The sequence below is a fragment of the Melanostigma gelatinosum genome (assembly GCF_949748355.1).
Source record: "Melanostigma gelatinosum genome assembly, chromosome: 23".
Taxonomy (NCBI): Eukaryota; Metazoa; Chordata; class Actinopteri; order Perciformes; family Zoarcidae; genus Melanostigma; species Melanostigma gelatinosum.
This window is the reverse complement of record NC_136656.1, coordinates 3,640,846-3,664,457: the sequence shown is the minus strand read 5'-3', so window position 1 is coordinate 3,664,457 and position 23,612 is coordinate 3,640,846. Positions and strand designations below refer to the sequence as shown.

The window sequence follows — 23,612 nt, the reverse complement described above, 5'->3', positions numbered from 1 at the left end:
ATATACAGTATAGACTAAAATATCCAGACTCAGCCTCATCCTTTCTTATGACTCATCATGAAGCTGATTCAACGGCTATATCCTGTCCTCCCCTGACTCTTTCCTCTGGAGGACAGATGATCAACGGGGCGGTGTTCTTCCCATCATCTTGAACACAGGGGTTGAAGTACGGGTTGATGGGCTCATTGAAGTCACACCCGCTGTAAGTGTAAATGTGGGTCTTTGCCTCTGCGTCGTAGAAGGACACCGATCCTTCCTCGTAGTCCAGCAGCACGCCCACTTTCTGGGGTGTTTCCTGGAGGCGGAGCGTGACGGAGGGGCCGGTGCAGGCGCTCAGACTGCCGCCTTTCCGCCGACAGATGGCCCAGTAACCGCTGTCAGGACGCACCGCGATCACCCCCTTCCTGTTGATGGACTCTCTGGACACGCCAAGATGCCACTCTGTTTTGTTTCCAACCTGAAACACAATTTGCAAAATACAGTCAGACATTCATGCTTGCTTTAAATCAAAGAACACTAAAAGTACATAGGCCTAGCAATGCCTTACAAAGGCATGAATTATATTCTCATTGCGTCATTATAAGCCATACTTGAAGTCTCTGTAAGCTTATGTTTTTGTGGTTCGACCACAAGTGGGCAGTGTAGAGTGGTGTACAATATGCTCTGAACAGAGACATCTTCACTCCATCTGTATACCAAACTTGTGTGAGAGAGCGTTTGCGTGTGCATCCTACGACATTGGCTAGAAATGTCTTTATCATCTGTTCGGTTATAAAATCACCAAGATATTCTACTTCAGTTATCAGACAATTTGAAGTCAGGGAAGTTTAGACATTTCTCTTCTTTGGTTCCACAGATCAAGACATCATTGAGTCTGGTAAGGCATGAATCATGAAGCCAGTAAAACAAGCAGAGGAGCTAACCTCGTACGAGCATATGAAATGCTTTCCCGTGATTTGTGATTGACTTCAGGCTGATTGTGTTTGAATATACTACACGTAGAACTTGCTAGAATCAGAGGGTGTATTATATTAATTGTTAGTAAATATTAGTGCACTGTTTTCCTGTTTCTGAGCTCCTTACCTGAACCACCCAGTAGCGTCTTCCAGATGCGAAGTTTTGTTTCCCCAAGACGCAGAGGCAGGAGTTAAACCGCCGAGGATTGTCAGGGAGTAAATTGTTCATCTGGCTGCTGACAGCTACCTGTGGATCAACATTATCATCCTTATTATCATCACGTTCATCACAGTAAACATTAGCCTGATGACAACAATTAATGGTCTCGACCTATTATTTTCCAGAACATCCTGTTGAGCCTCTTTGAAGTCATGTGAGTCAATATGTCACATTACTTCCAACTCTATTACAGAGAAATGCAGCACAGCATGGGATGTTTTAGAGCAAAACCTCAATCATTTTTAGCTTATTATTAGTCTTTAAAGTCCCAAAGTGTGAGAAATCCCAACGATTCTAAAGAAATACTGTGCTCTTCACGTCTTTACTTTGATGAGCATATAATCGGACATTACCTTCTTTCTGTCTGGAGACAGGACGAGCCAGCCTGAAGCAGTCTCAGGGTCCAGAGTGACATCGACTGCAGAAAAGAAAAACAGAGTCACGTCGTAAGAAGAGGAACTAATCCAAGTTAAACTATTGCAATAAGCAATGGACGTGTGACTGTGAACATACCTGCATATTGATCCAGCTTGTCTGCTTCTGAAGAAAAACAAGAAGAAAAAGATGCTTTTCATGCATTGATTTTCACAACAATCTTTGGCGGTTTGTGAAGTAGTTCATGTTTTTATCCAAAAGACTACTGACCATCTGCAGACAGCTTGTCTGAAAGATCCTGGCAGAGGTCGACGAGCTTGGAGAAGGCTCTCGTCACCGTCCCCATGCAGTTATCTGCGTAGACTGCGACCTCAGACCACTCTCTGGTGGATGGGAGTCGACTTAGAGACGGGAAACTCTAAAATGGGGAATAACGCGCAGGTGTCTCATGATTACAGTTGTTGAAATGTTGACGCTGCACACGCAGGAATGTTGAAATTCCTTTCGGGTATCTAACCTGCAGGAGGTGAACAGGGCTCTGACTGTGCTCCAGCTGCTTCAGCTCGATGCCCCTCGTCTGCAGCTCACGGATTTCCTGCTCCAGCTCCTCCAACAGCTGCTCGGCTCTCCTCTCAGCTTCTTGATGCTTCTCCTCCAGCTCCTCGACCAGCCTGGCCTGTTGTCTCTCGATGATGGTTATCAGCAAGCCGCAGACCGTAGCACTGCCCTGGACCTCCTTCTTGGTGATTATCTACAGATTGAAACAATAGAAACATTTACTTTTACAGATAAAAACAGACAAACATGACAAGTTATCCCTTTCTGAACATGCACTGACTTACTGTGCTTTGATCCACTGAATTTTTTATCTGCTCCATTTTACTCCGTCTGGCACGGATCATCTGTTTAATGCTGGCCTTCGTGTCCCTCAAAGAAGTCTGCAAAAGGTCAAAAATGTTGAATTTTAGTGTTAATTGTTGAAGAAACATTTTAATATTCATGCATGAGAAAAACAAGTGAAAGGACTGATTCTATTTCGGCAGAGTTTACATGCAGATGACGACTGAAAGAAGCGTTTTCTCACCTTGACCCTATTCCGCTCCTTCTCAATGGGTACTATGTCGTGGTGTTTGTGCTCCCTGTGTTCTGTGCATTTCACACAAACAGGCTTCTGGTCACTCTTGCAGAACATCGTCAGCGGCTTCTTGTGTTTTCTGCAGCGGTGACCGGTGATGAACCTGTCCGGATCCATCAGCTGGTGCATCTGCAGCGCTGGATCCCTCAGGTGAGGTGTGAGGTGAAGTTCACAATAAGATGCCAGGCACGTCACGCACGACTTGACCGATGGTGATTTGTCTCCGCAGCAGATGTCACAGGGAACTTCCTCAGCCTGGAAAAGTTGTTTTACGGAATTTTTCCTGCTTCCTGGCGCCACCACATCGTCCAAAATCTCCCGTTGAGTCCTTTTGATTTCAATCAAATTCTGTTAATCAATTTAATTAAAACATTTTTGGTTTACTTTTGTTTGCTTGAACACGTGAAAGATAACAACAACAAACCTTTTGTAGATCTCAATGATTTCAGCATACCCCAGGTTGATCCTGAGTTCTGGCCGCTTTTCAAATATCTCTTTGCACAGCGGACACTCGGCCTTCCTCTTCGTATCCCAGAAGCTCTCGATGCAGCCCAGGCAAAAGTTGTGACCACACGGGATGGAGCTCGGGTCGGTCAGGATGTCCAGACAGATGCAGCACTTGAACTGCTCCTCAAACGACACGGCAAGGGCCATGTTTGTGACTGGAAAACAAGACATTCATAGGTGTCAAAGAAAACCAATTCACAAAGATTTCGCAATCAGATTCCAGATTTTTATCCACAGAGAAAAATCACATAAATAACAATAAATAAATAGTTAATAGTACATTGAACCTGCAATTCTCAGTATCGACATACCTTTTTTGGGTTGTCGCGTCGAGTGTTCAGATCGTCCATCAGACGCAGACATTTATACTCAGACACACCTTGTTTGCAGAGGGATTCACCATTCTTGTCTGATCACGGTTAAGCTCCTCCCCCACCGGATTGAAATAAAGTTTCCCAAAACAAACATTCTGGTCGGTCTGGTTCCTCGGCAGGAATTGAAGCCTGAAGGTGACACGAATTGTACTGAAACGTTTCATTCACATGCTTTAACACACTATCCCACTATGCACAGTCACGCAGAACAGCAGTCAAAACGCTTATACAATTACAAATAAATATAAGGATAATAATAAACTGTATACAGTACAATATTGTTTTTAAAGTTGACATGACAATCGAGGAAGAAACATTTTTTCTGACTTGCAGAAAAGAATCAGAATCAGAATCAGTCAGATTCCTGTCAGAGTCAGACAGGAAGTCTGTGATCCACTTGGAGAGCTTGTCATGCAGCAGAGACGGGATGATGGTATTGAAAGCAGAGCTGAAGTCCACAAACAGGATCCTGGCGTAGGTTCCTGGGGAGTCCAGATGCTGGAGGATGAAGTGATGGGCCATGGTGACTGCGTCATCCACAGATCTGTTGGCTCTGTAGGCGAACTGAGGGGGTCCAGGAGTGGGTCGGTGAGGGTTTTTAGGTGGGACAGGACAAGGCGTTCAAAGGACTTCATGACCACAGAGGTCAGGGCGACGGGCCTGTAGTCACTGTAATTGGTGATCTTTCTGAGGCCGCTCCAGACAGAAGCAGTCATTGGCTGAGCGCTGGTGTTGGAGTACAGTACATGTCGAAAGTAAAAACACTTTTTGGTATCGTTTCTGTTCAGATCAACGCTGCGAAGGAAAACAAACCTGTTTCGCAAAGTCATACAGAGAGAAGTTTGCCAAATCAGATTTGATGGCCTTGTTGTTTCAGAAAGGTGTTGCACACAAATACCGCACACTCAGTTGTGATTCTGTCACTGTGGAGGACATTACATATGTTAGTTTTCTGCTTCTCTTTAGTCAGTAAATATTGTAAACATCAATCAATCTCTAGTTTCAAGTCTTCTTCAATGCAGCACGATGTTCATTTCGTAGATTGTGGTCCATTTAGAGTCAAACAGACCGAAGCACGGGATGCTTTAGGGCGGGGCTTACTGTGATTGACAGGTCACTGCTGCTGCGTCACGATGACTCCGTCCACTTCTTATATACAGTCCATGCCTATGGTATACACTCAAACTGTTTGATTTATGCCCGTGTCTGATTTAAGCCAGTGTTTAAACCAGCGACACCAGTTACAGACACGACGCCTCAACAACAAAACCTGGAGCGAACCCAAACAGATGAGTCATGTCTTCACATAAAAACCTTTACAATGGATTTGTCCCTCATACCTGTTAAAAACACCTGCTTTGGACAAAAAGAGGTGATACTAAATAATGGATTGGATGATTATTTTACTTCTGCTGACAACGATTGGCTTGTTATACGTCAAAAGCAAACTTAATCTGGTCGAAAACAGGTTTCCCTTGAAACCTAATTGACGATTCACTTTCATTGTGTGGGAATGTACTTTAAAGGAGACCAAGCTGGCTGTTTTTATTGCCTCTTTTTGTGCGTGTGTTGTTAAAAAGCCATGTGCACACATCACCAGAATTACAAAAGCTTTCCTTCACATGTAGGCTGAGCTTTCCTTATTCTTTTCAATGTAACGTTTCACAAAATAGACATCTAAACTGTTGTGGAGTTTATTAAATGTGACCTTCGGTACTGGTGGAAGAACGTCGACTTTAATATTTACATTACATAAATGTCTCTAAGTCTGTTGCACAGGCTGGTCCGCTGGCATCTATCAGTTATTTTAGAAATGCTCTGCTCACTATTCGCGTGTGACACATCCAGTCTTGACAGCTTACCCTTTGTCTCACTCGGCTGGCAAAATAAGTTTGCAAACAAGTTTGAGTGCAGGACAGGAAATGGTTGCAGAGATGCCAGCCTTTATAATCATGTGCGTGTGTTTTTGGCTGCTCTAAAAATATGTCCCATTGTTGGGCAATCGTGCATCCACATTTGAGAAACTGGATTGCTCAATTTGTATTTTATATAATTTGTAAAGAAGTCATTTTGTATGTACCCAGACAGGGATTTACTTTTAGAGACTTTATTTTTTGGGAAAATCTATAGATGAGGTCTAATTTAAACAACACTAAGACTAAGGAGAGCTTGTAGCTCAATGCTAATATTCTCACTGTAACAATGCTGATATTTAGCAAGTTTACATGTTCAACATTTTATTTTAGTATGTTTGCATGCTAATGTTTGCTAACTAGCAACACAACTTTTACCTGAGGCCCATCGGAAAGATATCTATTTTGCAAGGATTTTGTCAGGAACCAAATTCTTTGAAAACAATTTGGCAATTTTGACCTAACGATGGTGAAAATCAGTAATCAGTAGGATTCATCCGCATAGAAACATGAATGTCTGCACCTAATTATCCCGGATCAATCGAATACTGTGGAGATGTCTCAGTGTGGACCAAAGTGGTCAGCAGGCCGACGCTGCCGTCCCCTAAGGCAGCATGGCTGAAAATGGAAGCGTATTAATAGTTGTGTATATTCGTGCTTTATTCATCAACAGCTGCTGTACAACACGAATGTTTTCATAAGAGATGCCAGCCTCGGCTCTCCTCCTGGCCAGTCGGGATACAGAACCTATCCAGGGTCTCACGAGGCCTGTCCAAGGCTTCTTTCGTCCACATTCATCATGACCGGTGTCTCAGTTCTCACAATCTACCGTGTGCAAGACGGAGCAGTCAGGGAATCTTTGTCAAGTCATAAAGTTTAGAAATGTCATGTAAGTATTTCACTTTACATGCTCATCAATGCAAAACAGAAAGAAGGGTTGCAGTCAAAACTAGAAAAAGCATTTCCTGCTGAAAATGCGTTGGAATGCTGAAAACTGAAATTAATCGCAAAAACATTGCTGAAAATAGATATCCAATTTAAAAACAAATTGCAAAAACCTTAATAATTCAAAGAGTTTAAAGATTACAAATATGAAAAGTCATATCACACCTCTCCTGAAAGAGCTGAACATTTTGATATTTGAACAGTTTCTGTGGCTTAAAAAATGAAGGAGGAGAAGCGGTGCGACGGAAGAAATAGAAGTTGAATAAAGAAACAGGATAACAATAGTTGGAATGCTTAACAGCATTGCAACAATGAAACTCAACCAATTCTCAGTTACTCAGAAATTAAACCCAACATTCTGTTCAAGGTGTTATTGTTTTGTGAGAGCAATGTTTTGGCAAGAGCTTCGATGTAAATACAGTAAATCATGGAGCATTGAAAGCACAATGCTCGGCATTCATCAGTGCGTGATTTGCTGCATCTCCAGTTCCTGACTCACCCACATACTTAAAGGAACAGTGTAAGAGCCATTTTGTATTCTTAACAGTTTTTGTATTTTATGTTTGTTGCAAAAGTATGTGTGTTATGCTCTTTAGTTAACATGGTTAACGACTAAACGTTGCCAAATCATTGGATAATACTGTTTATGTATACCTTTGCACTTTAATAATAGACTTGTTCTTTTGAACGAGTGAGCCCTGAGCCTCACGTTCGCAATGCTGCACTGGCCTCACTCATCTCGACATCAAGAGGACAGATGATCAGCGGGGCGGTGTTTCTCCCGCTGTCATGCAGACAGGGGTTCAAGTACGGGTACAGAGGCTCAGCGAAGTCACAACAGGTGTAAGTGTAAATGTGGGTCTTTGCTTCTGCGTCGTAGAAGGACACCGATCCTTCCTCGTAGTCCAGGAGCACGCCCACTTTCTGGGGCGTTTCCTGGAGGCGGAGCGTGACGGAGGGGCCGGTGCAGGCGCTCAGACTGCCGCCTTTCCGCCGACAGATGGCCCAGTAACCGGTGTCAGGGCGCACCGTGATCACCCCCTTCCTGTTGATGGACTCTCTGGCCACGCCGAGATCCCAGTCTGTTTTATCACCAACCTGAAACACAATTTACAAAACAGAGAATTAGACACAAAAATAAGCAACAGGGGACGAGGTTGCATCTGAATTTATGTCAGTCCCCCATGGATTTATCTCCACCTGTAATTTACAGTTTAACATTTAGTGTAGAGAAATGGTTCAGCATCCTCAGAGCCTCGCATTGGATCAGGGAAGACTCCTTTGAGTGTAACTGAATGTCTGAGCTGCTACCTGAATCATCCAGTAATGTCTCCCAGAGGTGAAGCATTGTTTCCCCAGAATGGCGACGCAGGAGTCGAACCTGCGGGGGTCGTCAGGGGGGGAGGGTTTCTTCTGCTGGTGGCTGAGGCTCACCTGTGGTGGATCAACAACAACAACAACAACAGCATCAGTTACTGTAAAGCAACCATGAGTTTGTCACTTATTTAAGTCAGTGATCACACCGTCACACTTTACCTGTTTCCCATCTGCAGACAGACATAACCAGCCAGAAGCGGTCACTGGATCCAGAGTCACATCCACTGGAGAAGGAAAGAAAGAAGGCACGGGTGAGAGAGGTACAGTTAAGGGAAGGCTTCACCAAAAATGGACTCAAATGGACTCTTTCTATGGAGGAGGCTGACATCAGCTACGAGTTATCCCTGGTCAGACATTGGTGTGACAAGATGAGGATTTCACAATCAGAAACATACCTGCGTACTGATATGCCTGACTCATTTCTATAAGGAAAGGGAGAAAAAAGTTGTTATTTTGCTTCATGAAAGATGATGTAGATGAGGATTTATCCAACTATTTTCGATATCACAGCTTAAGTCACGGACCTTCCGCAGACAGTTTGTCTTCATGTTCGTGGCACATGTCCACCAGCTTGGTGAAAGCTCTCCTCACTGGCCCCATGTAGCTGGCCGAGTGAACTCTGACCTGAGACCAGTCCTTGAACAACGTCGGAGCGCTCAGATGGAGAAAACTCTGAGACAGGAAGACGGTGACACACAAATGAAATCGGGGATTGTATTCATTTGATATATTCAGTAGACGATACTCTAGCTGAGGTATAAGTGAATGAAAACACTTTTCTAACCTGCAGGAGATGGAGAGGGTCGTCGCTGTGCTCCAGGTGCTTCAGCTCACTTCGTCGCCGCTGCAGTTCGTTGACTTCCTGCCCGAGCTCTTTGAGAAGCTCCTCCTCGGTCTTTTCAGCCGCTTCCTGCTTCTTCTCGATCTCCCCGATGAGCAAAGCCTGGTTGTTCTCAATGACGCGTATCACCCTGGTGACGACCTCGATGCTTTTTTGTATCTCGTGTTCTTCATTTATCTGCAGAAGTGCATGAATCTGTATTAATTGATATGTAACATTTGCATCATTGAATGAAATTGCCAGAGCATTGACGGGAATATGAGAATATGGGGCACATGAGAACCGGGCTTTGGTGTCTTTATTCTTAAGCAGGTTGAGACAAGCAAGAAGTGCAAGAAGACAACAACGATAGCCATGATTAAAACCAAACGGGGACATACTGAATGCACTGATTACATATTGAGAGACATTAAAATACAAAACGTACCTTGCGCAACTGTGCTGAAGTGTTGATCTCCTCAAGTTTGCAGAGTCTGTCCTGGACCATTTCATGAAACTCTGCTTCGGTTTTCTTAATGCGAATCTGCAACGGTTGCATGTGAACACAAATACAGCATCAAGATCACTGTAAAGCTACCATAATGACAATAAATTACAATGATTTTACAGGCAAATGGGCGTATAGTATACAGTATACAGTCAGAATCAGTGTTATTGTGAAATTCCAATGAAAAAGATGGAAGTAGATGCTTTCCCTCACCCTGACCCTCTTGCTCTCCCTCTCTATGGAGACGATCTCGTGGTGTTTGTGCTCAAACTCTCGGCATTGTACACAAATAGGCGTCTGATCACTCTTGCAAAACCTATCTAGGAGCCTGTTGTGAATCACGCAGAGGTGACTGGTGACGAAGGTGGCCGGATCTGTCAGCCTGTGCATCGTCAACACTGGATCCCTGAGATGAGGCGTGAGGTGAATTTCACAGTAGGACTTCCGGCACACGAAGCACGACTTGACCGCCATGTTGTTGTTTGCCTGGCAGATGTCACACGGCACTTCCTCTGCTGAACTTTGTTTCGGTGGCCCCCCAATCTTTTTTGATATCTTTGGTGGGGCTGGCTTATATGGTGGCTGGCCCTTTATAGACCTTTTGATTTAATACAGAACTGGTTAATTCAAGTCAAACATGGGGGGAAAAAGTGCTTTAAAAGGTGTATTTTATTATGCAAGCCATCGTTAAAAACTGACTTTTTAAACTGCTCTGTGATGTCTTTCAATCCTACGTTGATCCTGAGCTCTGGACGGGTTTTGAAGGCCTCTTTGCACAGCGGACAATTCGACTTAGGTCTCGTGTCCCAGTAGCGTTTGATGCATCGCAGGCAGAAGTTGTGCCCGCATGGGGTGGAGACAGGGTTGTGGAAGATATCCAGACAGATGACGCATCGAAACTGCTCCTCGGACAACGCGAAGGCCATGTTTCTGAAAAAATAGCATTGTATTACTTACACATAGTTTTCATGTAACCAAGAAGTTTTTTTGTTTTCCCACGGTATCTCAAGCAACAAAACAAAAACTCCCTAAAAAACAACACCACACAGTATTGTTTTTTTATTTTATGAAGTTCGAAGCCCCAAGATGAAGATTCATCTTGACAAATCAGGTACTTTTGAACACAGGAAGTGAAATTCAAGCCTGCAGACTCTCCAAAAGGATTTAAAAGTAGGCTTCAATTAAATCAGGAATGTTGCAGTGCTGCGTTCCCCATATAAGTGCCCTCTGTTGTTTCAACACACAAACTCTAATAGAAGCATCAGAATACATTTTAAATGATGTCGTAATATTTTGGCGTTTTTCTGGGCACAGATTTATTTGTCCTTATACGCTGGTTTGTTTGTTTTTTATACATTTTACATGGAATTTCGATTGCTTGGCCTCCAGTATTGTCACTTGAAGCTTTCTCAAGAGGGTCCTGAGCGGTATACTTCCGCCTAGTTGATCGGATGAACGGTTGTTGAGAAAATTACAAAAAAAGATGTCCCGTAGATCTCCGGTCTGTCTGTCGTCATCTGCTCTAAAGACAGAGACTGGCCGCACTCACTGCTCAACCATTTTCCTTTTGAGAAACATTGCTGACAATGTTCAAATTCATGGCAAAAGGCAGTTTAACTTGAAGCACAGAGCACTGATATCTCATCGCATACACTTTCTGCTGAATAGAAATAATGTCTTACCTGTACAGGTCGGCGGACAGATACTCCTTAACAGGTGTGTTGACGGCGATTGTATGTGCGTAAAACAGACTTCTAAATAAAGACAACAAGTTCCTGCCACGCTGACGTTTACCCAAACTGGTCATGCTTGTTCTCCTTCTCAGCCTTTACCAGAATTCACTTTTAATTGTCATGAACTATAACTACTGTGTGCATGAACAAAGTAAGCAATTATCATATCACCTGTGTGTTTTCCTTTCTACCTCGCAAGCTTGGAACAAGCTATATGGCATTCTGGAATCTTTTCCCTCTCTTGACAAGTTAAAAGACATTTCAAAATATTGTTTTACAGAGCAATACCTTCATTCTGTCAGTCTCTGATAGCTGTATGTTTGAAGTTTGTTGTTGTGTTTTGGGATGTGTTCCTTGGGATGTAATCTGTCTGTTTATATTAATTATGAAACTTTTTACTTGCTGCCAATCTTGACCAGGACGCCCTGAGGACATTATAATAATAGGACCTTTCTCATTCAATGAAGGATACATTTAAAAATAAAATATTTGCAATTTACGTCAACAAAACTTTAGCCTCATTAATATTTCTGAGACAATTCCCAGGCCTAAGTGCTTATCTTAATGATCCTGTCAGTGCTTTGATTTTTTTTCAATTCTTTGTTTTTAAATTAATTAGCCTTATATTCTTCTTATGTTGCTATTTGATTTCATTTGTGTCTGCAATTATTGCATTTCACACGCGCATCCTTGAAAAACTATAGGGTTCTCCATCAATGTGTTTTCAGAGGTTTAAAATGAAATAAAATGTTTGAATGTTGCTGAGAGTCTTTTCAGTTGAAATATTAATTCATAACAATGCTCAGTGCAGTGCGGTACAGCCACCATTCCAGGGAGTACGGTGGCCCTGAGGGTCAAACTCACAAACGCATTTCGTGAAACACAACGTCGTGGCTGAAAACACGTCACTTATTGCTCAGGTACACTTCGACACGTGACACGTCCCAGTCGGGGATCGAACCGTTGACCTTCCGGTTCCCAGACGACCTCTTAACCCAGCGCGCCACGGTCGATATAAAAGACAAACGCTCCAGTCACTCCGATGAGAAAGTACACGAGCCTATCGGGTAACGTGGGGATAATCTTCAATCAAATCAATTCGACATAAATGCTGTTTTCCTTGTTCCTGTTCAACAAGGAAAAGAAAAAACCCTGAAATAGGGTTGCAACAGGTTTTCAAACACCTCACATTTACATCTTATTTAGCTTTTTAGTCATCACGTGACATGTTAGAGAAGAGGGGCCGAGTGTGTGCAGAGTGCAAGACCAGGAATAACAACATTTTGTTGCTGTTGGACCACAACAACATCTATCGAGTCATAAACGTCACGCAGTGTTCTCCATCATCAGAGGAACGCATGAGTCTGCCTTGTATTTTATTGCCACCAAGTGGAGCGGTCAGCACATTGCAGGAACTACTTACAGATGTGTTTGACTCATTCAGGGGTGGTCGATGCATTTGGGGAACTTGATCCAGAACTCACTTATCGGCGTAACTCATAACATTGTCTTTATTTACATAAGCGCTTGCCATTCATGATATCAATCCACATTTCACATGTCATTTTGGGCCACTGAATTATAAAAATGTAATTATGGAAAAAAGCTTTCAACTTGGAGGCCACACGGCAGAAAGTCAGATTCATGTTGTGTCCTGCTGAACACATCCGTAAATACTGCTCACAAATATATATTTTCACTTTGAAGAAAGTCGAAGTGAGTTTCTTGTAAAGGCAGCTAGGGCACTGCATATCAAACAGGAGTAAATACTTGTTTTCGGGGACTATTTTTAGACATTAATTCATGTATTCATCGTTGCACACACACCTGGAGGAGATCTGCACTCTGCTGGGTGCACCTTTCTAGTTAAATATGCCATCTGCCAATAAAGTCAGTGATGGCACATCCTGTTCCTACTTTATAGACCCGTCACATGATCTTTGATCTGTAACTGAGCCACTGCTGGCTTATGGTTCCAGGCAAACTGTGTGTCAAACAAACACTCCTGCTTTATTAGCAAGATTACATTCAATTCTTCGCTTCAAGGCCTCGTGATCTGATGTGTCCTTCTTCGTGGCCTTTATGCAAGCGCACTAAAGGAAGCAGGCACCAAAACAAAGCCATGTTTGTCATGCAAGAGCTGCAGCGTTCCGCCAAGTCAGGCTGAGGTTTCTGTTCTGTGCGTCAGGTGAGTCGTGGAAAATATTAACCATTGGCCTTAAAACACCCCACCCATGAGGCAAACACACTCCTTCCCTGTGTGAGCGCTGCTATGACCTCATATGCACACAAATGTCACATGCTGCGACATGTGAGCTTTATTGATACAGCAACTAATAGTGGAGTGTGCTGCAAGTGCTGCTGCGTTGAGATCAGTTACAGTGAAGCGTTGCTCGGGAGGGTCCGGGCTGGTGAGTAACCGTGTTGACCTCACAGTTTTCCTGCTTCACAGTTAGCCCTGTGATGTATTCATAACCATTCAAACAGCGGGAGAGTCACCTGCTCTGCCGTCACCGAGCACAGAAGCGTGACTGACCGGCTTCCCCTCAGAGAAGTAAGTCAAATATTCAGAGAGCTGGTTTGATGTTGACATGACCTGCAACAGCAGCTTTGAACCAATAGTTCAGGTAATTTGACTGTAAACTGTTTCTTGGTTCTTGTGGGATTAAGTCTTACCCTCTCTGTTCATTTACTTCAGGGACTTACTGTATTTCATACTTCCAATGATTTGATTATTTAATAAAACTGATATAATGTGCTAATCAGGGAGATGTCGAGGGGATTTTGTTTCTCGTGGGCAGAGTTGTTTCCTACTGTTTCCAGACTTTGTGCTAAGCTAACCGGCTGAGAATGGTATCAACCTTCTCCTGTTTGAGAATCACCCTTGAGCAAGGCAGTGAATCATTTCCTGTAGCTGAGTCTGACCTCTTTTTACGGTTCCACCAGCTCTTCATTCGGTCAAACTTTGCCGAGTGTTTACTAAATGGGACTAAAATACTTATTTTCTAGAACTATTCTGTTATTTCAATTTACAATTTTCACGAGTTAAGTTTCATACGTGCAACCTTTAACAATAACGACATCATTTCTAACTTTGATGTCACTGTAACCGGTGATAAAAGGCTGTTGGTGCGCTGGTGTAATTGTGTGGCTGTTTTCTGTGAAGGCAGTGCGGCGGGAGTGTCTGGTGTGTGCATTTATCTGAGAACACAATGACGAATAAACCAAGCAGTTCAAACAGTGCAGGGTGTAGAAGTCCTGAATTTCAAGGCGTGCATAGTTACGCACATTGTTAAAGAAACACCTAGAAGGTAGTTAACTGTGTTTTTACTTCCCTGTGGAAGTTCAGTACTCCCGTTTGTCTTTGTTCTGTATAAATCCTTGCATGCACTTCCTCTATCAAACCTCTCCCTGAGTAACTCATCACCGAACTTCCTTTTTTTTTTTTTTTACAGACAATGGCCTCCCTGGGTAACATGCTGCCAGAAAAGCAGTTCCAGTGCACCATCTGTCAGCAGGTGTTCACCGACCCGGTCACCACTCCCTGCGGACACAACTTCTGCCAGGCCTGCATCCAGAACGCGTGGGACAGCAGCGAGGTCTGCCAGTGCCCGGCCTGCGACAGGCCTTTCACCTCCCGGCCTGAAATCAGCATCAACGCGGCCTTCAAAGAGCTGGCGGACACTTTCAGGCACGTTACGGTGTGTTCGGCGGCTGCACCGCTGTGTTCGGCCAAACCGGGCGAGGTGGCGTGTGACGTCTGCGCTACGACCTCCATGCAGGTGAGGGCGCTGAAGTCCTGCCTGGTGTGCCTGACCTCGTACTGCGAGGCCCACCTGGAGCCCCACCGGCGAGTCGCCACCTTGAAGATCCACAAGCTGATCGAGCCGATGACCGACCTGCAGGACAGGCTGTGCAAGAAGCACGAGAGGCTGCTGGAGATGTTCTGCAGGGACGAGCAGAAGTGCGTGTGCCGGTTCTGCACCGAGACGCAGCACAAAGACCACCAGGCCGTTACGATAGAGGACGAGAGCCGGGAGAGGAAGGTCTGCAGGCCTGGAGCGTACTCTGTATTATAAGGGTTTAGGCCAGGGTGGAGGCTGTTTTCAGCCTCCTTAACCTCCTGTTTGCAGACTCACAGTCATAGTTTGTCTCATCGGCTCATTTGCTAGTAATGCAGGTGGCAAACTTGCAATCTGCCAGCTGAAGGTTTCAATGTATGTTCTGCTGGTTTAGGTCCAAATAAAGAAGGCCGAGGCGGATTTCCAGCAGATGATTCAGCAACGACTGAAGAAAGTGGAGGAGATCAAAAGCTGTCTGGAGCTCAGCAACGTGAGTCCTATAATGCAGATGTCGATCACTGACACCAAGGAACTGTAGTTTGAGGGGGTAAACAAATGTTTTTGTCCCCGTCCAGACGAGTGCAGAGAAGGAGACGAAGGAGAGCGACCGTCTCTTTGCCTCTCTCATTCGCTCCGTCGAGGAGAGACGAACTGAAGTCAACGCGGAGATCAAGGAGAAGCAGAGAGGCGCAGAGAGGAGGGCGGAGGAGCTCGTCGACGAGCTGCAGCGGGAAATCACTGAGCTGCAGAGGAGAAGCGCTGAGCTGGAGGACTTAAGAGACACCGAGGACCATCTGAACGTCTTACAGGTTACAACCGACCCTTGAACTGTGGCGAAAACAGCGGTTTTCAGAAAAGAAAATGGCTTTTTTTTCAATGCACTACTCAAATTCATACAGCAATATTGAAATGTCTCCTCCACCGTGTCTCCCTCTGGTAGAAGTCTCCCGCTCTCATGTCACCTCCTCCCACCAGAGAGTGGACGGAGGTCACCGTCAACCCTGACCTCTGTGTGGGGGCGGTGAGGGGGGCGCTGTCCAAGCTGGGCGTCACCCTGAAGAATGAATTGAAGGGCCGGAAGATGGAAGGTGAAGTGAAATGAAAAAGCCCCGTCTCGGTACAGCATGGCACATATTGCAGTCGAACTTACGACGCCTTTTAATTCAGCCTTCTTTAAAAACACTTGTATTTTCCTGACAGAGATGAAGAGGATTCAGAAGTATGCAGGTAAGACCTCCCTCAACAGAATGACGTGGTCTTTTCCATCACTTTAACGCGGCCTTTAAAACAAGGAAAAGACGACACTTGTGCCATATTACAATGTTATAAAGTCTAAGACGATATCTGGTCTTGCATCGTGATATCGATGTATTATCGATATATTGCCCAGCCTGTTTTATATACATTTAACCACATTTTATCTCCCCAGTTGATGTGGTTTTAGACCCGGACACTGCCCATCCGAACATCGTCCTGTCAGCTGACGGAAAGCAGGCGGGCCGCGGCGAGCTGCTGCACATCGTGCCCGACAACCCCCAACGCTTCGACCCCGTCATCTGCGTCCTGGCCAAGAGAGGCTTCCTGTCCGGGAGGTTCTACTTCCAGGTCAGGGTCTTGATTGATGATGGATTGATTGGAGAACGGTGCATGGGAATCAACTTGAAAGTGTTTCGGAAAAACCCTCAAATACTGCAGTTTCCATGTTCAGTGGTTCACATGCTCTCGCGGTGTCGTTCAGGTCGCGGTGGGGACAAAGACCTTCTGGGACCTGGGCGTGGTCAAGGAGTCCGTCAACAGGAAGGGGATGATCACCTCCAAGCCGGAGAACGGCTATTGGACAGTGCGGCTGAGGGCCGGGGAAGAGTACCGCGCTTTGGACTCCCCCTCGGCCCTTCTCTCCCTCAAGGACAAGCCGCAGGTGGTCGGAGTGTTTACGGATTACGAGGAGGGGAGCGTGTCGTTCTTTGACGTGGAGGCCAGGTCTCACATCTACACCTTCACCGGGTGCTTGTTCCCGGGGAGGGTCTTCCCCTTCTTCAGCCCGGGTGTTCTCGATGAAGGGAGAAATACTGCGGCATTGGTTATCTCAGATGTTAATCATCTTTAACCTGATCGTGAGACGTTGACTTGAGGATGAGCGTTTGCCCGCGTTCTGAAGCTGCAAGGAAGATTTGGACTTGCAGAACTGATTCAGTGTTTGATAATAAGTCTCGTCTTCTCTGTATCTGGGGTTCTACCGAGCATACACCAGCAGGTCTCAAAGTCCCGTCCAATACATTGATACTGGGCCGTAACTTGTACCCCCTCAGCCCCCTGAGACCTTTGAACAATTCATAATAATACAACAACAAAAACCAGTATGACATATTATCATAGCATGCTATTTAACATGACATTACATAGACAATGTCTCATTTCTGACTACAGCTTTAACCGTAAGGATCAAACATGTTGTGAGAATAATGTCGACCAGCACGTTTCAATCTGTGTGTCTGTGGTGATTTGTTTGGAAAATAAAGAAACTAGTTCTACCCTGGACCCAGAAACCTTCTCTGTTTTGCAAAAACCTTTGCATCAGTTCAGAGCGACCGGCCATGTTTCCATGTGCTTTGCATTCTTAGAGGAGATACGCCAAACCATGCAGGGAGGACGAGGACGTTCAGTAAGACACTTTAATAAGCAGTGCACGATCGACGCTGCTCTGCTGTGACTGAGTGTCTGTGCACAATGTGATCTCATCCCTACTCGTCATGTTTCAATAACTTGACTTGATTCAAAAAAGATACATTGAACTTATTTTTATGGTGTTTTTTTAATATCTTATCTTTAATATCCGTTGTTAAAATGCTAATACTGATTACAGCACCATGGGCGACCGGGCCTTTGGCTCGGCAGCGCCGCGCCTATGGAACAGTCTCCCTGACCACCTCAGGGCAACACAGACACGGGTCTCTTTAAGACCGGCCTAAAAACCTTTCTATTCAGGAAAGCCTTTCTGACCTAAGTCACTGTCAGTTATTTCTTTTGTGTTTCTGTACATTCACTGGTTTTTATTAAAGTTTATGTTTTAACTATGTTTTAACTATGTTTTAACTATGTTTTAACTATGTTTTAACTGTGTTTTAACTGTGTTTTAACTGTGTTTTAACTATGTTTTAACTATGTTTTAACTATGTTTTAACTGTGTTTTAACTATGTTTTAACTATGTTTTAACTGTGTTTTAACTGTGTTTTAACTATGTTTTAACTGTGTTTTAACTATGTTTTAACTGTGTTTTAACTGTGTTTTAACTGTGTTTTAACTATGTTTTAACTGTGTTTTAACTGTGTTTTAACTATGTTTTAACTGTGTTTTAACTATGTTTTAACTGTGTTTTAACTGTGTTTTAACTATGTTTTAACTATGTTTTAACTGTGTTTTAACTATGTTTTAACTATTTTTTAACTATGTTTTAACTGTGTTTAAATGCTTTGATATCTGCACAATAGATACTTCTTATTTTAATATTATATAAAGGCAGTTTTCTCCTAAACATTCTGTTGCTCTCAGTTAATCTCTACATATTCTAATTAATGCTAGTTTATATTAAGAGTTTATTATATCCATTGTGTTTATTTTTGCTGTGATGAATCCATAGAATTTATAAGTTATAATAGTAATATAGTTAAGCAGAGACAGCATTTGCAATCAAATTTGAAACTTGATAGACAAAACATTTCTGTGTCTTTGCATCCTGGTGCATAGAGGGATCAGCCATGACAGTGAAATCATTTAAATCAGGCTGCTCTTTGAAGGGAAGATGTAGTAATTTGATCAAATATTCATCTGATTGGACCTCTATGATTGTTGCTTATGTTTATTATTTATTATTTAAATGTCACACAAATATTTGTAGTGCTTTACACAATAAAATATATGAAGATTATTATGTGTGTGTGTGTGTGTGTGTGTGAGCCACAAATATATATACGTAATATCGTAATTTAGCAAATTGCTTGCTGCTATATTAATGTCCAGAAAAAGAAATACAGCTCTTTAAATGTACTGCTGTAAAATAAGAGCACAAATGTTTTAAGATTGAAACAATGGAGGCCGTAAAATACCCGTGAAAAGGTATTAAACCTCCACTAGAGGACGATTTGTATTAGTATTGGAACGTGACCCTGACTGTTGGAGGGCAGCAGTGTTACATCATTGAATGAATCATAAACATCACATGACTTAACCACTAGAGGGCAGCAGTGTTACATCATTTAATGAATCGTAAACATTACACAAAAACATACAAAAAATACCGTGTAAGATCCCAGCTCACTGATGAACACCTCAGATCTGTTCTGAGAATCTGTTCTCAGATCTGTTCTGAACAAAAAACGTTGACGCACTGGTTAAAAAGGGTGACCAACAACACTGTTCCCACTGAAATTAAATGCAAGTTACTTTTTAGGTCATGGCTTTTACTTGTAATTCATATAAGTTCACACAAACACTCCATTCATCTGCTGCTGGCCCGGCCCGTCTGTCAAATATTAAAACTCAATGTGCCCCCGAGCCTAAAGGTTTGCCCACCCCTGGTCTAACCTCTCAACGGCCCAACGGTGCCTGTGAACCCGCCCATCGACGAACCGAGCGCTCATTGGTCGAGCGCACTTGTCCATCACAGCCGTGACTCAGATCCCCCCCCCCAGTCACGTGACAAGATGTTTTCGTTATTTCACTTCCGCCCTCAGTGTTCTCACCGCCGTGTCATGTGGATGTCAGCAAGCCGACCTGAGGCTTTTAGGTGGTTGAAATCTCCGCAGCGACGCCATCAAAACATCCCAGGATTACCTTCTTCTTCGGCTCTGGTTGAGGCCGTGGTGTGGTGGTAGAAGATGGACGGTGAACGGTCTCCACTGCTGGCCGAGCAGCACGACGTCTCTCCCGGTGGCAGCTCGCATGGATATCCGTCAAAGCCACAGAGTATGTCAGCTGTTTGCGTTTCTAGCTAGCTAGCACGACACATCACCGTTTTATCTGTTGTTAGTAAAGTTTAGTGGTGGAAGAAGCTGCAAAAGCAAGGAAATCACAACAATAACAGAAATAATATAATCAAATAAAATACGCTAAAAATAAACAAATAAATAAAATGATATATATATATATATATATATATTAGTAAAATCAACAAATAGAAATACAACAGAATTGTTTGTTTTAATATTGTGTTTTAGGTTATTACTGCTGCTTAGGTTGCATTGTACTGCTGTAGACTTACACTTCATCCAGTTTATCAGAAACATTCAAATAATAATCACATTTGAAAGGAGTATATATACATGACTCGGTGTAAGTTGTGAGTGTATCAGCTGTGATGAGGTTCCTGCAGGAAACCCTGGATTTGTTTATCTTGTTTACTTATTCTTTTGCTCAGACTACAACAGTCTTCAGCCATGTGGACTCTTTGTGTTGGTATTCACGTGTAACTAAACCGTCTCCTCCAGGTCTGTCGGCGTTCCCCAGCTCGGTGGCCCCCGGTGAGCCTCCGCCTCCTTACTCGCCGCAGGGCAGCCCGGACAGCGGCAGCGCTCCGGTCATCAGCTGCCGGGTCTGCCAGAGCGCCATATCGGTGGAGGGCAAGACGCACCAGCACGTGGTGAAGTGCAGCATCTGCAACGAAGCCACGGTGAGGAGGAGGAGGAGGAGGAGGAGGAGGAGGAGGAGGAGGAGGAGGAGGAGGAGGAGGAGGAGGAGGAGTCAGGGTCGTCTCCAATCTCCCCCTCATCCATAAAACAACAGCCGTCCTGATCCTCTGTCTCTCACTCTCTTTCTGTCTCTCGCTCTCCGTCTCTCTGTCGCTCTGTGTGTGTCTCTCTCTCTCGCTTTGTTTTTGCTGCTGCAGAAATTTAGTTTTTACATTTTTTATCGAATGTAAAATCACATAACAATATAATAACAGAGGAGTTTTGTTAGCTCTTCACCATGTTTTCACAGAGCTGAAAGCGTCTGAATGTTCAGAACGACTGCAGTCAGGAACATAAAACATCAGTGATTCACCAGCCAGACTCGTTTTTCCTGTCTCAGGAAGTCTTCTCAAGACTTTCAGCTGATAAGCTCAAAACTGAACTGCTGAAACCTATTTAAACTCCGTGATGGTTTTCACGTTTCCTTATTCTTCTCTCCTTCTCGTTTCTTCATCCTCACCTCTCTGTAGCCGATAAAGAACGCCCCTGTTGGGAAGAAGTACGTCCGCTGTCCGTGTAACTGTCTCCTGATCTGCAAAGTCACGTCGCAGAGGATCGCCTGTCCACGACCGTACTGGTGAGACGCACAAACACTGTGGGGTTATGTTTCAGAGAATTGTAATGTGCTTTTGGACGTCTGGGTCTTCAGTTATCACAGAAACAAACGTTAGCAGCTCCGGGACGTCCCGTGTCCATCGAGTAGCGTCGTAGAAGAGGAAACCTCGGAGGTAAAAACCTCCTGAACGATGAACACTGAAGGGGGAGAGCTGGCTGCAATAAAGACTACAACTCCCATGATCCCACGCTGCCTCACCACGTCGCCAAACTCCGTCTTTTGTTGTCGTTTTGATTGAGAGACCGCTAGCGGCAGAAAATGACATACTGTGCGTTTAAAAGTCTTCAAAGTTCAGACAGTGAAAACACGAATGATGAAAATCAACCTGCTTTCCTCACACTCCTCTTGTTTCTTATACAGTTGGAAGTGGAAGTCTTAGTTGTTTAAAATGCTCACGTTTTCTTGAATGTTTTTATTTAATTTTTTTTTCTGCCAGTAAACGCGTCATAAACCTGGGACCAGTTCACATCGGCAGAGAAAGTCCTGAACCGCAGCATCAGCCCGTCGGCATCAGGATCATCTGTGGACACTGCTCCAGTACATTCCTGGTAGGACACACACACACACACTGATGACATTGATTATAACAGACGGTGCAAATTTCACTTCTTTATTTTTCTTCGATGTAATTATTCAACGTTTCACTTCCTGTTCCTCTTCCAGTGGACGGAGTTTTCAGACCGGACCTTGGCCCGATGTCCACACTGCCGAAAAGTGTAAGAGCCTCAACAATTCCCCTTAACAACGGTCCCACCAACCGCCTCTCTGTTTCGACTGTTAAAATGTTATTCTGCCTTTTTATTTCCAGCTCTTCTATTGGCCGGCGGTACCCCAGGAGGAGGAGCCTACTGTGCTTCCTGCTGTTTGTTGTCCTCGTCGCCTCCACTGCAGGAGTTGTGGTGCGTGTGAAGACATTTGAGTAACTTCAATTATCCAGAAGAACTCCTAAAATGCTTGTGGAACAAACTGCAGTCTTGATTTTGCTTTTACGGTTTTCATAATTTCAAGTTTTTGGCTAGTTTTTTGAGTGGGCTGTAAAGTAAATTGAGTGATAATCTGTGTGTTCAGGGTGGTACGTGGAAGCCCGCCCAGAGCTCGAAAGGGATCTACGTCTCGTGGGTGCTGCTGATCCTGCTCGCTCTGTTCACCATGGCAAGAGCCATCTACTGGAGGTGTCTGAAAATCAGTGACCCCATATCCAACATCACGTAGAGAGAGAGAGAGAGAGAGAGAGAGAGAAGGAGGGGAGGGGGGGAGAAGGGAGGTAGGTGAGAGGGGAAGTGGATGAAGAGAAGGAGGGGAAAGAGTTAAGATACAGACGAGACAAAGAGAGAAGAACAGATGTTGAAAGTCAAACTCCACATTCATGCCAGATTGGATTTACGGCGCCAATTGACCCTCTCCGCTAAGCCCCGCCCCCCACTTCTACTCCGTCAAGCTGTCCTAATTTTAAGAAATGCGAAAAAGTGTTTTCTGAGAAAAGCAGACGGAAGTGTGTTTGAAGGATGTATCCTTACTCGGCACTGAAAACTGTTTAAAAAGATAAAGATAGAAGCTACAGATCAGTTAAAAAAGTTTACGTAGAAACGTAACTTTTTAGAAACGTGTCCTTCCAACTAAAAGTATCACTATTACGCAATATCTACCCACGACTAGTTCCAGATCCAGAAAAGCAGCCTGAAGATGAAGACCACGAGAGTCTACGAAGCAGAGCCGGGTAGTTGTCGGACCCTGGTCGGAGCTGGCCGATGCTGCGCTATGATTGGCCAGTCTGCGTTAAAGGGGCGGAACTTAGCGAAGGGTCGATTGCCTGAAAATCTTCATTATAAGTACGACATGTTTTTTTGTTTTTTTGGGGGTTAAATGAAGAGAAAAAGAAAGATGGTAGTTTGAGATAAAAGACGGACAAAGCTAGAGAAAGAAGTGTGTTTTAAATGATTTGTTTTTGACCTGGTAGTCTTATCAAATGTTGGTAGAATATGTTGTTTCAAAGCCTGGCGCTGCTGTTAAATTCACAACGATATCATGTAAACAGGTTGTAACTTCTGTGAACTACAATTATATGAAAGCTTAGTTTCCTCCAGAGAAATACAACAACAGCAAATAAAACCCAGTGAAGCCCTGGGAGGTGTTTTCGTTCGACGCTGAGCTGTATCATCAAACCAAATTGGGCGGGAAATCAATAATGAACCCGAATCACAGAGCACTGTGAAAAACAATACGTGATTATTTCTCTGTTCTTTCAATGATTATTCTCTCTACACTAGAAAATAAAATCTATATATTTTTTGTAGTTAAATGTTGGGAAAGGCAAATATTGGTTTGAGAGTTCAACAAATTAGAAAAGGTTGATGACCTCACATCTGTACGGTAAGCTTAGCTTAGCATGAAAACATGGAAACAAAAGGTAACGGCACACTATTTAACATGTGACATCTAATTTGTCTAAAACTGTAAGTGTAAAAATATCATAATGTGCTTTTTGGGGCATAATATAATATGATGAGGGAAATGTAATTGATAGAGGAGGTACATCAATTAATTTGCATTAATTGAGAGTTCAGATC

General features: G+C 43.8%; 4 protein-coding genes across 5 annotated transcripts; 2 read left to right on the top strand and 2 right to left on the bottom strand.

The window, feature by feature from the left end:
• Window position 1: 1 nt before the first annotated feature.
• Window positions 2-3,340, bottom strand: LOC306796769 (E3 ubiquitin-protein ligase TRIM39-like; the record flags this gene model as incomplete). The annotated part of the gene is made up of 9 exons (XM_079295838.1): window positions 2-457; window positions 1,084-1,203; window positions 1,530-1,594; window positions 1,690-1,716; window positions 1,822-1,969; window positions 2,069-2,302; window positions 2,394-2,489; window positions 2,636-3,014; window positions 3,111-3,340. The coding sequence occupies 9 exons, from the start codon at window positions 3,338-3,340 to the stop codon at window positions 56-58; spliced, it is 1,701 nt and encodes a 566-aa protein (XP_079151964.1). The 3' UTR covers window positions 2-55.
• A 3,790-nt stretch (window positions 3,341-7,130) lies between these two features.
• Window positions 7,131-10,056, bottom strand: LOC306796768 (E3 ubiquitin-protein ligase TRIM21-like; the record flags this gene model as incomplete). The annotated part of the gene is made up of 9 exons (XM_079295837.1): window positions 7,131-7,523; window positions 7,737-7,859; window positions 7,962-8,026; window positions 8,198-8,224; window positions 8,327-8,474; window positions 8,587-8,820; window positions 9,071-9,166; window positions 9,344-9,728; window positions 9,830-10,056. The coding sequence occupies 9 exons, from the start codon at window positions 10,054-10,056 to the stop codon at window positions 7,131-7,133; spliced, it is 1,698 nt and encodes a 565-aa protein (XP_079151963.1).
• A 3,258-nt stretch (window positions 10,057-13,314) lies between these two features.
• On the top strand, window positions 13,315-17,664 carry LOC306796216 (E3 ubiquitin-protein ligase TRIM39-like). Of its 2 annotated transcripts, none has more exons than XM_079295044.1 (8): window positions 13,315-13,417; window positions 14,319-14,909; window positions 15,100-15,195; window positions 15,281-15,514; window positions 15,649-15,793; window positions 15,906-15,932; window positions 16,135-16,310; window positions 16,444-17,664. In XM_079295044.1, the coding sequence occupies exons 2-8, from the start codon at window positions 14,322-14,324 to the stop codon at window positions 16,810-16,812; spliced, it is 1,635 nt and encodes a 544-aa protein (XP_079151170.1). In that variant the 5' UTR covers window positions 13,315-13,417; window positions 14,319-14,321; the 3' UTR covers window positions 16,813-17,664. The 2 variants fall into 2 exon arrangements, with proteins under 2 accessions (XP_079151170.1, XP_079151169.1); XM_079295043.1 differs by having other exon boundaries at window positions 15,646-15,793.
• A 1,797-nt stretch (window positions 17,665-19,461) lies between these two features.
• On the top strand, window positions 19,462-22,257 carry LOC306796665 (type I phosphatidylinositol 4,5-bisphosphate 4-phosphatase-A-like; the record flags this gene model as incomplete). The annotated part of the gene is made up of 7 exons (XM_079295721.1): window positions 19,462-19,668; window positions 20,190-20,371; window positions 20,900-21,006; window positions 21,482-21,593; window positions 21,709-21,761; window positions 21,854-21,944; window positions 22,114-22,257. The coding sequence occupies exons 1-7, from the start codon at window positions 19,581-19,583 to the stop codon at window positions 22,255-22,257; spliced, it is 777 nt and encodes a 258-aa protein (XP_079151847.1). The 5' UTR covers window positions 19,462-19,580.
• Window positions 22,258-23,612: the final 1,355 nt, after the last annotated feature.

Excerpts from the sequence above, each read along its gene's own strand:
- LOC306796216 (XM_079295043.1), top strand. The coding sequence starts at position 14,322 with ATGGCCTCCCTGGGTAACATGCTGCCAGAAAAGCAGTTCCAGTGCACC. Across the intron at positions 15,196-15,280 it reads GCTGTCTGGAGCTCAGCAAC|ACGAGTGCAGAGAAGGAGAC; the intron begins GTGAGTCCTATA and ends GTCCCCGTCCAG. Across the intron at positions 15,515-15,645 it reads ACCATCTGAACGTCTTACAG|AAGTCTCCCGCTCTCATGTC; the intron begins GTTACAACCGAC and ends TCCCTCTGGTAG.